The sequence below is a fragment of the Gasterosteus aculeatus genome, chromosome 8 (genome assembly GCF_964276395.1).
Source record: "Gasterosteus aculeatus chromosome 8, fGasAcu3.hap1.1, whole genome shotgun sequence".
NCBI classification, from domain to species: domain Eukaryota; kingdom Metazoa; phylum Chordata; class Actinopteri; order Perciformes; family Gasterosteidae; genus Gasterosteus; species Gasterosteus aculeatus.
Genome location: NC_135695.1, coordinates 13,278,255 through 13,294,598, shown reverse-complemented (window position 1 = coordinate 13,294,598; position 16,344 = coordinate 13,278,255). Strand labels below are relative to the sequence as shown.

The following is a 16,344-nucleotide window of genomic DNA, read 5'->3' as shown; positions in this document are numbered from 1 at the left end:
TACTTGGCAGCAAGCACGGTCTGTCTAGAGTATCAGGACTGATGCAAAAAACAGCTGAAGATGTTCTTCATTGGCACCTGACGCAGTGAGCTACAGAACTAATTTAGCACCATTTCCTGCATCACTTAGTTTAAAACTAATTAGAATGCTTACACATACATGACATTTGGCTGCAGTTTATCCCTTACTCTCCACATAGTGTACAGACAGTTTATTTATACAAATAAACCAATGTTGGAGTGACCAGTTGGTTTGAACTTTGTAGAGTGCCCGTTCTTCTCAAAATTTCCAAACATTAAATTCAAAAACAGCAATGAAATAAAACTATATTTTACAGTTCTAACAAAAAAAGATGAAATATATTTACCTCCTTGGAGTACTTTGACGTGGATGGGCTCTGAGAAAGGTCCGTCGCCTACAGAAGTGAATGCTAGCACTTTGATGGTGTATGTCTCTTGAGGAACCAGGCTCTGGACAGTGGTGATGAGGCTGTCCTGGACATTATGGATCTGCCACAGGCTCATCGGTTGGGAATCGTCCATGGTGTAGTAAACACGGTAGCCCTTGATCTGCCCATTGGGCTCCTCTGGCTCTTCCCAGCGTACCATCATGGTATTTTGGGATATGATCTGGGCCTGTATGTTTCGTGGTGGACTGGCGGGGGCCTGTTCACCGGTCCGGGTTTCTACCGGCTCACTGGGAGGACCCTGGCCGATTGTGTTGACCGCTGAGACGCGGATTTCATACTCGGTGTTGGGGTAGAGGCCACCAATGCTGTAACGCGTGGTGGTGATGTCGTCCACCGTTTCGTACTTGCTGTCTGGGGACTTGGCTCTATACTGGATTATATAGTAAGTCACTGGGTCTGGGTTACCCGAGTCCCAGGTGATAGTCACACTGGTGGCAGTGGTTTCTGTAACTACAGGGGTACCTGGAGGCTTGGGAAGAGCTGTTACAGTGACAAAAAGAAGGGAGACAGAAAATCATCATGACAATGAATAATTCTTACTTACTTACAGGACATTCTTTTAATTCCGTCACAATGCCCCCAAAGATATTAAATCGACACACATTGCAAGTGAGGCTTTCCGTTCATCATTCCACACGTCATTAATATTGAATCTTCTTTTAAATGACACCTCTTCACAAGCACAGTTATCTCTTACATTTGACAGTGATCTGCGCCACAGCTTCAATGATGCCGAGGCTGCTCATAGCCACGCAGGTGTAGTTGGCTGACTCACGGACGCTGCTCAGTTCGAGGACATTTCTGCCCACTGGCATCTCGTCCTCTGGTGTCAAATCCTCTGCGTTTAGCATCCACTTGACGTAAGGCATGGGCGACCCCACCGCCACGCACGTTATGTTCACACTGCCACCGGGCATAATTTCCTGACTTGTTGGAGGAATGGAGAAGCGTGGAGGCACCCGCCGGACTGGGAGGAGGCATGAGGAAGGGGAGAGGATGACAAAAGAGGGCAAGGGAGTCAAAACAAGAGAGAAAGGGAGAGGTAACAGGAGAGGCCGATGAAAATTGACCCTTTCTCGAGGAAATACTTAACACAAAAAGGTTCAACATGGTACATGTGAACTGAAACACAAAATAAAAGAAGTAGACTTCTCAAAACAGAAAAAATGTACAAAAAATGAAAAGGAACTAAACTAACAGAACTGCTTCAACAACAAAGTAGATTAACAATAAAGCAACGATTTATAGCAACAAGGTTCCATTGACCAATATTTGACCCATCACAGCACAATTAAAGACACAAAAATCTATTATGAGTTTCTCATCTTTGGAACTGAACTGCTGGTATATATGTACACGCCTGTACCATAACCTGATCACAAAGTATGAACGTGTGGAGTGAGGCCATGTGATGATGCTTTCACATAAACCATTGCAACCTGGAACTTCCTGTCCTCTCAGGCACACATGCCAAACAGGAAGTCGGCCATTACAGGCTTCTCCCACAGCACAGGAAGTGTAGGGTTACTATTGACCATCTCTGCAAGAGATCTAAACACATTCTAGTAAAGGTTTGCACTTGAAGCCTGTTTCTTCTACCTTGGTATCTTAAAGATGAGAAACTTTAATCAGATTTTTGTGGTTTGGGTAGATCCACTGGACAAAGCCTCATTAAGATCTGACACGGTTCCATTGATAGATGCAGCTATCAGTTTCACAGACAGCATGCATAAATAGACCGAGGTAAATTAAGGAGTAAATTATAAATAAATCAGATATAAAAATTGAGATAAAATGCATAGAGGAATATAACTGAAGGGTCGCTAGCATGCCCAGACAAAAGACGATTGGAGAGGAAAGAAGAAATACAAGATAGAGGATAAAGCATCTGAGGAGAGGAAGAAAGGGAACAGAGGAGCAGAAGGGGACAGAGGAAGAAAAAGAGAGGGGAAGGTTTGGAGGAGGGTGAAGGGGGGTAACCCACTTCAATGCTTTGTAAACTTTGTTTATCTCCAGCAATGTGACGAAATGTGATGGTGGCACATTGTCACATCGCAGTCCCAGTTAACACAAAATAAGTATTGAGGAACAAGGTGTGTGCCTAGAAATACATAGAAAAATATATAGTTGTAGCTAGAGAGTCTACTATCACAGAGTGTTGGAGTCAAGAAACAGAACTGGATCAACAGGGAGTAGAAATCCAGAAAACACGAAAGAGAGATGGAGGGCAAGGGAAAGAAAAGGCAGGTGAATGAGGGCAGTAGGTGAGCGAATAGAGAAAGACGGGGAGGGGGGACCTCAAAACTCATGAAAGGATTTGAGTGGAAGGAGGTTGATAATGAGTCTTGAGACCGAGTGGAAGGGCGTGAAAGGTACTGTGTACTTGCATGTGTGTGTGCCCGTGTATATACATGGATGTATATATTCTCTTTGTTGGTATAGGCATGAGTGCGCGTGTGTACAGTATGCAAGGGTTAGAGATTGAAAGAGTATGAGTTAGCAAAAACATGAGTGCGTTCATGAAATGCATCCCTTCAAGCACTTGACAAATAGTGTCGTACAGGAGGTTGCTACATACAACCCAGCATGAGCATGTTATTTAATGAAGGATTTCCTGGCCTATATACACATCTCAGGAAATATAAGTCTGCTTAGGACATGAGGAGTTAGAGATTGCCCAGCTGTTATTTGGTAAAATGCCAAACTTCCTTCACATGTGATAGAAATAAAGGCGTTTTACACACCTGCTGGATAAAGGTGCCACCTTGAAAGATAATCCTTCTTGTGGAATAAACAAATAATGATCAAGATTTGATCACAAAACCCCCCATAATATTTAGGTATATATTTCAGTTATTATTTAAGTTATTGAATTCACTAAAAATATACGACTTCCATGTGTAATTATTTTAAACTCCTTTCCTACGATTGCTGCAAACTAAAGTATCTACATCTAGACAATATCGAAATGTTTGTTGGGATGCAAAGAAGGCCAAAGAGAGAGAAGCAAAGTAGTGCAGGTGTTAAAAATGATGAACTAAATGGTAAGAGCTGACTTAGAGACAGACAGATAGACAAGACAGAAAAGACAGGGACGAGAGACAGGGCACGAGGCAGAACAAAACAGACTCGAGCAGCAAGACAGCAGACAAGAAGACAGACAGAGTGAGACGGGCAGACAGAGTGACGGATGGGCACGCAGACATACTGTACAGGACGCAAAGGGGAAGGGGTTTGGGTGGTCGGAGAAAGGGAAGGAGCAGGAGGAGGAGGAGCAGGAGGAGGAGGAGGAGGGCATAAGTGGGGTATAGAATAAAGGAGACTGTGATTATAAATCAAAACAAAACAAAACATGGCTCAAAAGTGGGTTTGGAGGTCTCACACACTGGGGCTTGAAAACAAGAATCAACTGCACCTCACTTACTCCCTCCTTTAAACATCGCACCTCAATGCAAATGTTAATAAGTGGTAAGGTGGGCAGAATGTGAGGTATGTGTGAGAACTGAAGGGGGGTGGGATTCAGTGGCAGGTAGGGGTTGGGGGGTAACAGCGTGGGCATCAAGGATAGGTAGCATTCCAAAACACACCGTGTCGATCCAAATGGGATTCATATGATCGTTGCCTGGGACACCTTTTACCAACAAACTAAGGGCACAGATATTTACACCCGGAGTGTTGAAACACCCTGAAGGGACTTTTACCAGAGAGCTGACGTTTACTGACCTGAGCTCTGAAAGAATTACCAAAACATATATGCAGCATGTTTGGATGTTTTCAACTGGCACCAAACATGTTACGTTTAATGAATAAAGCCATCTAGCAGTATGCACAATATCTACCAAAATGTATCTACTGTTACTGGCTTTTAACAGCCAAGGCATATTTAATAGTATAAAACACAAGCATTTTGATTTACATGTAAAAGTACTTATCACATTGATAGTCAATTATAGTTATACAATTAATTGAAATTGAACATGGGTCGAGAACCTTCTGCAGACAAAGCTTTTAATTTATCCTCCTCTGTACGACTGTATATGCAAGTTCTGTAGTTCACGGTAATGTATATTATGTTAATACCTGCGCAAGACACAACCTGACCTTGAGGGCGAAAACTTCAATGCTGACCTTTGAGGAAATGCTCTTTTGTGGTAAGAAACTCACACACTTATTAGGCATAAAACGTACCAAGAAAAAAAGTCTGCTCCTGAAAAAATGTTCCATATACTGGAAGTGTTATGCCTCCATGAATGGATATAAAAAAATGTTGAAAAAATATCAAAGAAACATCATCTGTTCTGCCCTGACCTAAATGTGTAAAAATCTAATTAAACAATGGAAGCATGACCTATTGATTGATGCATTACGCTGTGTCTAATTGTGACAGGTATAACGGGATAATGTCTACTAAGACATGTTCCTTCCAAAAAAACACGCTGAACTGAAGAAAAAAGCCAATAATTTAGGTACACAAATGTACCTCTGCATTATATTGCAAACCTAACTCAACAACAAAGATGGAAGGGCAGCCCATTCCTCACACAGACATGCATGGGTGTGGCTATTGCATGAGTGACATATACAGGTGCGCCCCCATCCACTCGGGCAGACACCAGGGAACCAATACAATCCAAAAATGTCACCCAAGCCCATCCAAGCATGCCTTTCATTCCCAAATAGAGCATTGTTCCAGACACACACAAAACCAAATGAAAGGAAATAAATCAAATTGAACAACTCCACGAAAAGAACTTTGTTTGATCAGCATAGACAGTAACAGAGTGCAGCTGTGTACAAAGAGGTATGCATCAATACTATTAGATGTTTTTCAGCTTTGATACGTATTCGCTTTAATCTCGTCTCAAATCGAAAACATGAATAGGGTGACCAGGGTCTTTTTTTGAGGGGATATGGGGTAAATGTCTAATCAAATTGTGCCTGATGGCAGTGTTCTTTCCTCCCTGATACTCAGGTTAGCTAAAGAACCTGAGTGAATGAGGTGTTTCCCACAGCAAGATGTCTCTGTATCTACACTTTCAGGGAAATGAGGGAACGATCACCAGCAACCTGTCACATACGGGTCCTTTTTCGGTTGTGACTTTGGCCAGTGAAATTTAAAATAGATTAGATCAATGCGCCAATGCAAAAAACAGGTCCTTTCTCAAAGCTTTCGTGGCACTGGGGAACAAACAAACGGAGATGGTCGGGGAAGAGTCTACCTGAAAACGGCACACACTGTGTGTCCAACACAAAAATACATTTGGTCTTTGGTTGCAGCAGAAGATCAAGAACTCAAGGTCAGTTGATACTACAGCGTTTCATGTCTTTGGAGGATATAACAATGCATTTTAAAACCAGCAGGTACGTAAGGAAAGGAAAAAAATCAACTATGAGTCTTAATGTCATCATCAAATGTAAACGAATCACTGCTGTATCATTAGCTAAACAAATGCCTCTATGCGATAACTGATATTCAAGAAGCCACCTATGCTGTCCTACTATCAACATGTAAAGCAAACAAGGAATCCCAATTGCATGGACAGGCTTCCCGTTCTCAGAGACCAGTCGGCCCATTTGGAATTGTAAGAAAATAAAACGGACAAATACCTTTTAATTTGGACACCTAACAACATGTGACCTTTTTTTTCAAGCCCCAATGTGGAGAGATAGACAAGAAGCCTCACAGTGGACGAGGTGAAAAGCAGTCGAGAGAGAACGCCAGAGTACCGCACGAACTCTATTAGTGGGCGGTGTTGTGGTGGGATTTGTGCCAAAAAACAGAGGTCAGAAGGTGGACATTATCGGCCATTTTGGTGAGGCATATTTTGCTGCCCCAAAATGAAGGGGGAAGCCGAAATAATGTGCAGCCTTTAGTGTCACCTTGAAGCTGAGATTACACCCTCTTGCTTGCCTGAGGACACAGGCGCGGAATGGAGATCCTTTAGTCACACTTGCTGGGTTCGGCCTACTGCATTCATAAACCACAGGGGTCGACCGATATTAACATTGGCTGCGCAAAAACTAAACAGTCACTATTGGGGCCTTGTCAAAATGGAATTTATTACCAAAAGGGAAAATGACAGGAATCATCGCAGGGGAATCTAATTATTGCGAGCAACGGATTTCAGAGTCTATGACTTTTTCCTGCTTTACAGGAATGACGAAAAGTATCCCAATGTTACGGCCAGAATGTCCCCTCACTGCAGTGATCCCTTCAGTGAATATTACCAGTCAGATTGAGAAAGGGAGCATATTCATATATGTTCATTGGAATAAGAGGTAATGCAACTTTTGTTTAGTATAATAAATAATTGCACTTCGGAGGAAAACTTTTTTAAGGGGTGGGTATTAACTTTAGGACTCGTTGAGACAAACATCTAATAGAGATGGCAGGATTTAGCTTTGGCTGGTGAGAACATAAGGTGTAATCTAGCTTTCTTTCCCAACGTTACACAAATGCATAGCAGGACATGCGAGCACATTCATAATCAGGCAGATACCATCGTAGGAGGGCAAACATGCACATGCGTAATTCACAGCACAGTCTTTCTGCATCAGTGTTATTCTCAGGATTTATACTTATAATTCCAGATTGTGGACATTGTCGGGCATCATCACTCATGATGTTCATTTCAATGGGATGGTGCCAGTTTTGTGGATACTATTATGCGGAGGGCAGCAATGACAAATTATTGGCTGGCAGCTTTCACAGACACACCTGGTACAATTACGGATAGACGGTGTTTTTCAATGTGCATAAGGGCGTTGGGATATACCCCTCATTTGTTAGCGTGATAAAGGCCGGATCAGAAGGAATAAGTATATGTATTTGTCTAATGACTTCCATTAAGGACGCATTATGTGGCTGGTGCAAGGAGAAGAGCGATGGGAAGAATTATCTTTATACATAGTGATAACCAGCAAGGGAAATTCAATTTATTTACAAAGGACTTTTTGGGTCTCGTGCCAAACAAAATGGCTCCAGCCTAATAGAAAAATGGCAAGGAAAGAAACGCTGATTCTTGCTGGCTTGCATATATTACAACTATCCAATTGCCCACTTAAAGAGGTAATTTTGGTGCAACTTGCTGCGAAAAACACATGTACTCCATAAAGCACGGGCATTTATTTATTTGTTGCTAAAGCAGTAGTCATTTTCAATAGTTTAGACAGTTTACAAAGATCAGTCTAATCTCCAGGAGATCAGCACACTTTGACAGCCACACAAACAATTCCCCTGCTCTCAGAAGAGACTGATAAGGGCGGTCGTATATTATCTCCTCTACCTAAATGAATGACAAGCCTGATCTTCCCAGACCTGTTGAACCGCAAAAAAACTGTCTCCTCAAAATGATAAAGCTTAGGTATTCATACGTCTACTGGGGACATAAGGATCTGAAGGCAGATGGCATCGGATTCAGTATGAATCTGATCCATTTGGATGAAAACCTAGTATCAGCAAAACTGAAAGCACAGTATGAATGCTTAGAGAAATAGATATTCAGTTAGAGAATTTATTTTTTGTATTACTTATTCACAATAACCTCAAAATCAACGATATCATATGAGTGAGCGTGTTTGTGTGTGTGTGTGTGTGTGTGTGTGTGTAGGTGTGTACTAGGGGACGAGGGCTTTTGAATAATAAATTAAAATTTGATTGAGTGTCACGACTGCAAAGGGAACACAAACAGCAGTCACTCAACTAAAACCAATCACATCTAGCTGCCACCATTTGAAAATAAAAGTATCTTTGAGCACCCGCTAAGCAACAGCAAATGTGGTGTCAAAGTCATTATATTGTTATTGATCCACACGGCTCCGTAAATGGCATCCCTTAATGACTGCCTGAAATCACCAGGGAACCCAATCAGGCCCAATCAGGTGAATATTTTTTTTTCAGTAATGGATCGCTATAAACAAGATGACAGGAACACTGGCTGTATACACACTTATTATTGCATTCGGCATTTGCATGTGCACTCCGAGACTCAAGAAGCAGGGCAGCGACAGTGTGTAAAAGAAACACAAATCTCACAAACTAAATAACCACAAATAGACAAACATCTTTAACGGAAAAGTAGAAACGGAACTGAAACTAAAGGAACAAACAAACACAACACCGTAATAACACAACACAAAAATTTAACAAAGTAAAGGAAAGCCAAAGAAATTGGGTTGTATTGGGGAAAAGACTTGTTGGGAAACCAAAGAAAGAGTAAGAAACAACTGAACAAAACACAGGGGAGGCAGAAAGAAAAAAACCAACACGGCCAAAGAGATTCTGGACAAGCACAAGCATGCAAGCGCAGTTACATTCTCCCATCATGCAATAGATCCTGTTATTTCCACGTGCTGGGTTCCCATGACAACTCGTGCAAGAAAGCCTTTTGGTGCAGAAGCAATACCAAAGGATGCAAAACGAGAAAAGGCCCCACAATGCAAACATAAACGTAAATTCACAAGACCCGAGCTAATCAGGTTTGCTTTCATCATTTCTTCCTCGGTTTATAAAAGAAACATTTCTTTCATAATCATTTAGCAGTTTGGATAAACTGATTAGTATTTCTTCAAATTAGTAATGTATCGAGCTCTGTAATAGGCAAATACAGCTAAAGATTTTCAACATGTTGATTTTTTTCTTTTTTCAAATGTGGGTTAAAAAAAGTAAAAAAGAAAAAACACACCAACCTTCTCGAAGCTCTGAGGGATGTAAAGGGGTTGATGCAGAACACAATGACATGAGGAGAAGAGAAAAATAGGGGAAACACAGAGAGAGTAAAAAAAGCCACCTCAAGGTGTTTAGCTGCAGCTACATTTCCCTTTTCTTTAATCCTTTTTTTCCTCATTTTCCCTTTTTCCCTGCGATCAGTGACACCCGTCTTGAAAGTACACTTGCCTGCCCATCACCCTCCCACCCCCCTCCCTTAAATAAACTTTGAACCAAAACAATTAGATAAACCCCAGTGGCCGCAATGTCGCCTGGCAAGAAAAAAAATTGTGAGGCGCCACTGGAGTCAAATCAAGCGTACCATACTCATTATTCAGAATTTCACAAGCTCCTTATAGCCACAAGGAGAGTCTCTTATGGTGGCTGTATTTGCTTTTGTTTGAGAAGGAAACCAAATGAAGAGAAAATAAAGAAAAACTAATGAGAGATAGAAAAGAAAAAAGACACAGTTGTGGCTGAAATTAGCAGCTGCAGTTCAAGACAGTTGCACTAAATGTTGTTCGAAGCCAATTAGTAACACTGTCATTAAGTTGGCTCAATTCTCCCCGGTGCAGTGTGCAGCACGTGGAATCTTTTAGGATTGTTGCTGGTTTTGTTTCTGGAAATTGATCCCTACCACAGCTGCTAATCTCGAGTGCATTTCGCTTTGTGAACAAAACAGTCAACATCAAGTATCAGAATTGATTGACAAAAGTTAACTGAAAACAGACAAAGGTTGACACCATTGAGGCATAACAAGTGTTTTATATAGAGTGAAAGTACCTGACTAATAATGACCCTTGTGTAGGCTTTTAGAAGCATGCTGATGGAGCCAGTGTTCATGGATATCGCATGAATTGTTGGAAATGAAATCAGGGTATAGCTGTGTGTTTTTGGCCAAAGGAAATTCTAATTATCCCAGTGACGTGTCAACAAAGTGTTCCCAATTATTGCTTTTTAACGATTCCTATAGAGCTCTTGACTGCAAAAAAAATCGACCATGCTACGTGGAAAACAAATGGATTGCTGCTTGACATTAAGCGTCACTGCATCACAGTGGAGACAGCGTGAGCCTCCAGGACGAATGCTTTTCTCCAAGAAAAGACACTCATCTTGATGAGCTATTATTCACCATATACTACTTGAAGTTGCATTTTTTTTCTTCCCTATGCTGCTACTTCACACGGTATATGATAATAGCGGTAATAATGAAAAAGCAGCTCTCTGACCCATTTTATAATGTCAGAGGAGTGAATTATTTATTGGGAACAAAGTTATTTGGTACACAGCAGAGGGAACAAACCGAGTAGATACCGAGGCATCTTTATTTAATATGCACAATATAAATAATGCATGTCGAAAATGCATCTGCTTCAATTTATCCAAGCTCCCTCAAAAGGGGATTCATTGTCATTTAGGATTAGTAGCGGTGGGAAGGCTTTTGTCTTCATTGCATGAAACTCAACGTTCTCTGTGACTGATATTTTTTCATAGCTTCACTTTGCTGGATCATACAAGCTCAAATAACTGCTGACTGCAAAAGGATTTTAAAATAATACCCCAAAGAAGAAACCGGGGAATACTATGGATTTATGCTCCAGATCACCATGAAGAAAACATAGAGGAGGTTCACTTTTTAAAATCTAGGCAATAAAACACATTTTGTTTTAATGTAATACAGTTTAGTCCCTTTTTTTTTAAATTCACCACAAGAGAGTCCTTTCACCCCCCAAAACTGGAGAAGGAGAAGGGGTTGAGATTTTGATGGGTGGGCATAAATACCTCGCCACCCAACCAAAATCAAGACTTACCGTTGCGCTCCTGTACCTGGAAAAAAAAGCTAATCAAAAAGAGGTTCCTTTCCAACTCTTTTTGGGTTCCGTTACTTTGACGGAACATTACATTATATCGGGCGCACGGTAACAAGACATACGGCTTGTTGTGCTACACATTTCCTTCCAAGCCAGTAGGGGCGGGCGTTCAAAGGAAAGAATGGAGCATAACATCATAACAGAAGAAGAACATTAGTTGGTCAATTATAGTTTAACAATTGGAAGTTTCAGTGCATTTGAAATTACATTTGTGGGCAGGCAAAATGATCAATGCTGAAAGATTGATTGTGCTCGGGTAATATTAATTAGCAAAACACCTTTTGTGCAAACACACCGCGGCTAGAATAGATGCGCTCATTGTTTGTTAAGCTCAACAGTAATGCAACTTAAAGCAGAGCTGCACCGTTCATTTTAGAAAGAGATGGGTGGATTTTTCGGATTTTTTTTGGCCTGGCTTTGCGGCCGGGTTACTCCCTACCTCGCACATAAAGGTTAGCGGGGGACGAGTAGCGCACGCCTTCCACATTAGACGCCACACACTCGTACTTCCCCTGGTCGGTCTCCTCGCTGTTCTCGATCTGCAAGGCACCTGGAAAACGACAACATTGAAAAAAAAAGACATAGGGGAAGGGGAAAAGAGAGAGAACAAGAGAGAAAGAAGGAAAGCAGGGAACACGTGATTAGTTTAAGTCAGACAATCCGCTTGATGCAAAGACCGTTTTTACTCTCTGCAATGCTAATGCAGATTACCACGGCAAACTGGGTTCCTCTCCGGCCTCAGCCATCCGCACGTGTAAACACGTAGGGTTCAATGAAAAGAAATGTCGATACTGATGTTGGTATGATCAAAGGTCATGTGAAAGGAGGCTGAATATGGTCTTGGAAGTGGAGTGAGATTAACAAATTGCCCTTTTAATAGCACTCTATAAGGGAGTGTCTGTGCGTGGGGGGGAATAGGGGTCATGTGGAAATAGTTCATGTCCACAGGAACACTCTCCCCAACCCTCTGAAAAGAAATAATCAAAAGAAGGAAGACAGTTAAAATGTATTTATATGAAATGCTAAACTACTTGTGTTTGTGTTATTTTTACTTGTGTACTGTGCTTTTATTGACACACTTGTCACGTGCTTTGTTACTCTTCACTGCACATATTCTATGGGCATACGCGTCGCCTCTTTGGCTTACATGTTTCCAACCAACTCTAGTTAGTATCGCCTTTTCAGATTTGATCTCTTGCAAGCTGAATGCTCGATGACAACACTGAAGGAGGGGAGCGGGGGGGGGGGAACCGAGGAGCGTATAGAAAGCGAGCGGGGTGGGGGGGACCGAGGGGGGAGGTGAAACAGCGGGCTTCGGATCACTCCTCGTTAGAGCGCTGTTGACGGCACTTCCTGATGATATCATTAAGGCTTCTGGCTGCCTCAGCAGACAGATTGCAACCCAGGCCTCCCTGACAAACACAGCACCATCGCTCGTTAGCGTTTAGCCAGGCAGCATCAATACGCCGGGCCGCTGCCCAGGATTCTCTGTAATCTACCATAACCCACTCCATCACATCAGCGAGCGGAGAGAACACATTGTTGTACAGAGCTACGATCCCGGAACATTGGTCTAATAACCGTGGCACAAAAGATACCATTGATCCTGCTTAATTAGAAAGATTAGTCACTTTTCCGCCTCGGCCGCAGCCTCAAACTCGATGAGGATTTCCACAGCGTGGAGTCAATGAGAAGATATCCGAAGTTACAAAAATCTCTTCATTTCCGTCAGCGTGCCATCCTCGCCCCCCCCCCAGAGGGAGCTGTTCCTGGAACATGGCTCACGGACCAAATGAAAAAACGTCTACCTGCAGAGTGCAGGTGGTGGAGTTTCTGCTCCGCGTTCATGCAAGGATCTGATTTGGATGCGTTTGATGTGTACTTGCAAAAAGCAAACGCCAGCCTGGTGGCAGGTGGCTTGGAATGTGCTCAGAAGCCTCAGCGCCTCAACACTGGGGAGACCGCAGAGTGAGGGACTGTGTGAAGTTCAACTCCAAGTGGGCCGTTCCCCCGGAGCGCTGCCAGCGACTCGTCAGACATCGCTCTCTGGGCTGAATTACAAAATCTTTGTAAAGGCTGAGGTTGACGTCTGTGCGATTGTTTCAGCGCTGAGCGGCGTGTGGGGGGGAAAAATGTGTCCCAAAAAACACCACGGCTGAAAATAATCTTTCACAAATCATCGTCTGAAGGTCAACAAAACACAACCACCGCTATGCAGTGGGTGACAGATAATGAGCCAAACTAAATTAATTGAGAGCCTATTAAAAACCAACGTGGGCTGCTGTGAATTGTACCTCGCGGCGAAAGATGAGAAGCACGAAGGAGAGAAAAATCGAGGCGTGTTTGAGGGAATGGTGGTTGGAGTTTCCTCTGTTCCTCTCAAACTTTGGTGGAGACGTCAAGCTAGGTGGCATTATCTATTGTTTCCCAGCCCCTACTGGCTTCGTTACATATTCTAGCTATTATTTAGTGGGTCTGTGAAGAACACATGAAGACGCCTTCCGCTGGCAGAACAGAGAGAGACAGAGAGAGGGAGGGAGGGAGAGGAAGAACAAGCGAGGTAGGATACAAGCGAGGAGGCCATGGAGAAGAAGCAAGAAGGAGAAAGAAGAAGGAGAAAGAAAGGAAGCGATGTAAAGAGGAGGATGCTTTTTTTCTCATCCATTTATCCTATTTCATCTATTATTAGTCACTCTCAATATTGGGAACTTGACTCTAACAAGAGGAGCTGGCATTACTCTCGTGGAAATTTAGGATTTACTTTTGGATTAAACTGAACAACAAATAACAACAGCCACGAAATCCTGATAAATTGAATCGCGCACACACACACACGATGAAATTCAATTTACTGGGAACCCATTTTTGATGAAGGAAGCCCAGAAGGAGAGGAACAGAAGAGGATTGGAGAGTAAAAAGAGAAATAACAACTTCCATTTTATTTTGAGGTGCTTTTCGCTACTCTCTCCGTCAGATTCACACATGGTGGGATGCAATATCCTGCTGGTGCTACATGTGTTGTGCGACAGTGTGAGTTACATATATCCTCAGTCCACTTTGTTGCCACTCTCCTCATACGTGCACCTCTAGTCTTAAGTCTTTTGAAAAATTGTTTAGATGGATCCAAATGAATGTCATTGATGATGTCCATAAGCATCCAACAACCAGGCAGTCAGGTTAAAGTCTGATAATATAAGCATTTAAAGACAACAGACCTTGAAGTTGAATAATAACGCATCCAAGCCTGCTTTGATGATCTAAAGCAGCAGCGTGTCTGTGCCTGTGTGCACACAAAACAAGCTCCGTCCTTTGTCCCCAGCATGTGGCCCTTCCTCACCGATCTTTTTTTTTGCTTTTTAAAACATGACTGCACTCTATGTGTTTTGCATAATTGTGCTCAGTCTACCCTGCTGGCTTGTGGCCATTGGCTTTTTTCTTCTTTCATCAGGAAAGGAGAAAACACAAGGAAATAAATAAATTATTGTCTCTTACAAGCACGATACAAACCACACACAAGGTCTATTTACGCAATGTTACTGACTAACACTTGCCAATCGAAAAAGATACCATTTTCTGTTGTTATAAAGTGAGTCCTTTATGGGCTCAAAAAGGATGTCTCCCCTGTATTGAACTAAAAAGTCTTGACTCCATGACATGACTTGAAGCTGCTTGACCAATAAAAGCTCACTTTACACATCAGCAGAATAGTTTAAATGAGTCATGTGATTGTTTTAAACAGAAAAACTAAATAAAAAGCTCCAATCCAGGTGAAATGAACTCCAGTGGCAGCGACTGAGTGGCCACAACATTACTTGCTACTTCTTGCCCCCCCCCCGATGAGCAATAATTCAGGGCAGAAACGATTGTATGCTGCACCATTAGCATCCAAACCCCGGCGACAGTCGAGGAAAATACAAGTTCTTCACTTCCATGTGGACCAATTATTCTCCCTCTCAGTCAAAGTGACCCTCCCTTCTCACACCAACACACACGGCCTCACAATCACTACTGCCAATCCGTCCCGGGCCTGTCTTGTGCGAGCATGTTCACTGCCTTCATCCTCACGATAAAGAAGGCTGTAGCGGCCGGTGCTTCTGGGACATTAGTCCCCGCCGTGACAGCCGCCCTGGTTAACAGCGCCGCATGCCGCTGGGCTGATCTGAAGAGGAGCGTTGATGTGCCAAGGTGTGAAAACAGTAAGACTGCCTGGGCAGAGTTCAACAAATACATGTGTTTGAAGGCCAACTCGGGTCCTAGAACAGACCGTCTTCTTCCAACGCTGTTTAGAGTGGATACTTTGTTCGCTCCAGTAGACTTCAGCATATTAACATGATATATATTTTTGCCAAAATTTTCAAGAGAAACTTTGATGTTTCACTTCATTTAAACTAGCATGTTATCTGCAGGTTTTCATGTCCCCTTTGTTGTAGTTGAAATATCAACAATTTCCAACACCAAGACGCGCAGAAACGTATATATCGATCTAGTTCTTGTTTTCGACGAGATTGGATAGCAGAATGACAAGAAGAGTGGGACGAAAGTGAATTCTCAGGGAAACAAACACTTACTGTGTGCGATAGAAATACTGGGAGAATAAGACAAATACATGGATTCAAAGACGGGTGGTGGGAAGAGCGAAGGAGACGGACACACACAGAAGAACAGAGGGACGGATGAGGGGATCAAAGAACAACAAGGAGGGGCAAGCACGGATGATTCATTTCAGAAAGTGCCCGGAGCTGTGGTCCGCCCGCCCCCGTCGCTGCTTTGTAGCCGCTCTGCCATGTGTGCCCCCCAACCCCCCCCCCCCCGGTCCCATTTGTGTAATTCAATTAGTGTGGCCTTGATTGATTTGTGTAGGCAATCAACAAAATGGCTGGCCAAGTCTCACTCTTTCTTTCCCTTCTTCTTGCTCTTTCCACGGCCCGCTAAGCCCTGCCAGTGGCACGCTGTCCTATTCATCACTCCGTCTCTGATTCTCAGTTTGTGTCTGTCGTCTTCTCTCATTTCTCTATCTCCGTCCTCTGATCACTGCTCACTAGAGCTCTGCTACAGTTAAATTAAACACAACACGTATCAACAACTACTCGCTGTTGTGAACAGGAAAGGGCTTCATACGCTACCTTACTCATTCCGAAGGAACTGTAAAAATACAATATATTTACACCATGACAAGTATTTATATTTGCCACCGTGAAACAACGACACAATGAGATGTTTAGAAATGCTCTTTGCAGGTGAGAATACTATGTTTGTATTCTCACGATTGCATCCCAAACATAAAGCCCAGTGGTGTC

At 42.7% G+C, this 16,344-nt stretch overlaps 1 protein-coding gene across 10 annotated transcripts in view; it reads right to left on the bottom strand.

Moving 5' to 3' along the window:
• Positions 1-16,344, bottom strand: part of ptprsa (protein tyrosine phosphatase receptor type Sa) — a 198,195-nt gene that overhangs the window by 64,447 nt on the left and 117,404 nt on the right. For all 10 annotated transcript variants that reach the window (XM_078108268.1, XM_040185255.2, XM_078108270.1 and 7 more), the window contains 3 exons: positions 11,487-11,597; positions 1,167-1,436; positions 368-949 (listed from right to left, as the gene is read on the bottom strand). In XM_078108268.1, coding sequence (XP_077964394.1) covers positions 368-949; positions 1,167-1,436; positions 11,487-11,597 — 963 coding nt within the window. The remainder of the gene's footprint in view (positions 1-367; positions 950-1,166; positions 1,437-11,486; positions 11,598-16,344) is intronic.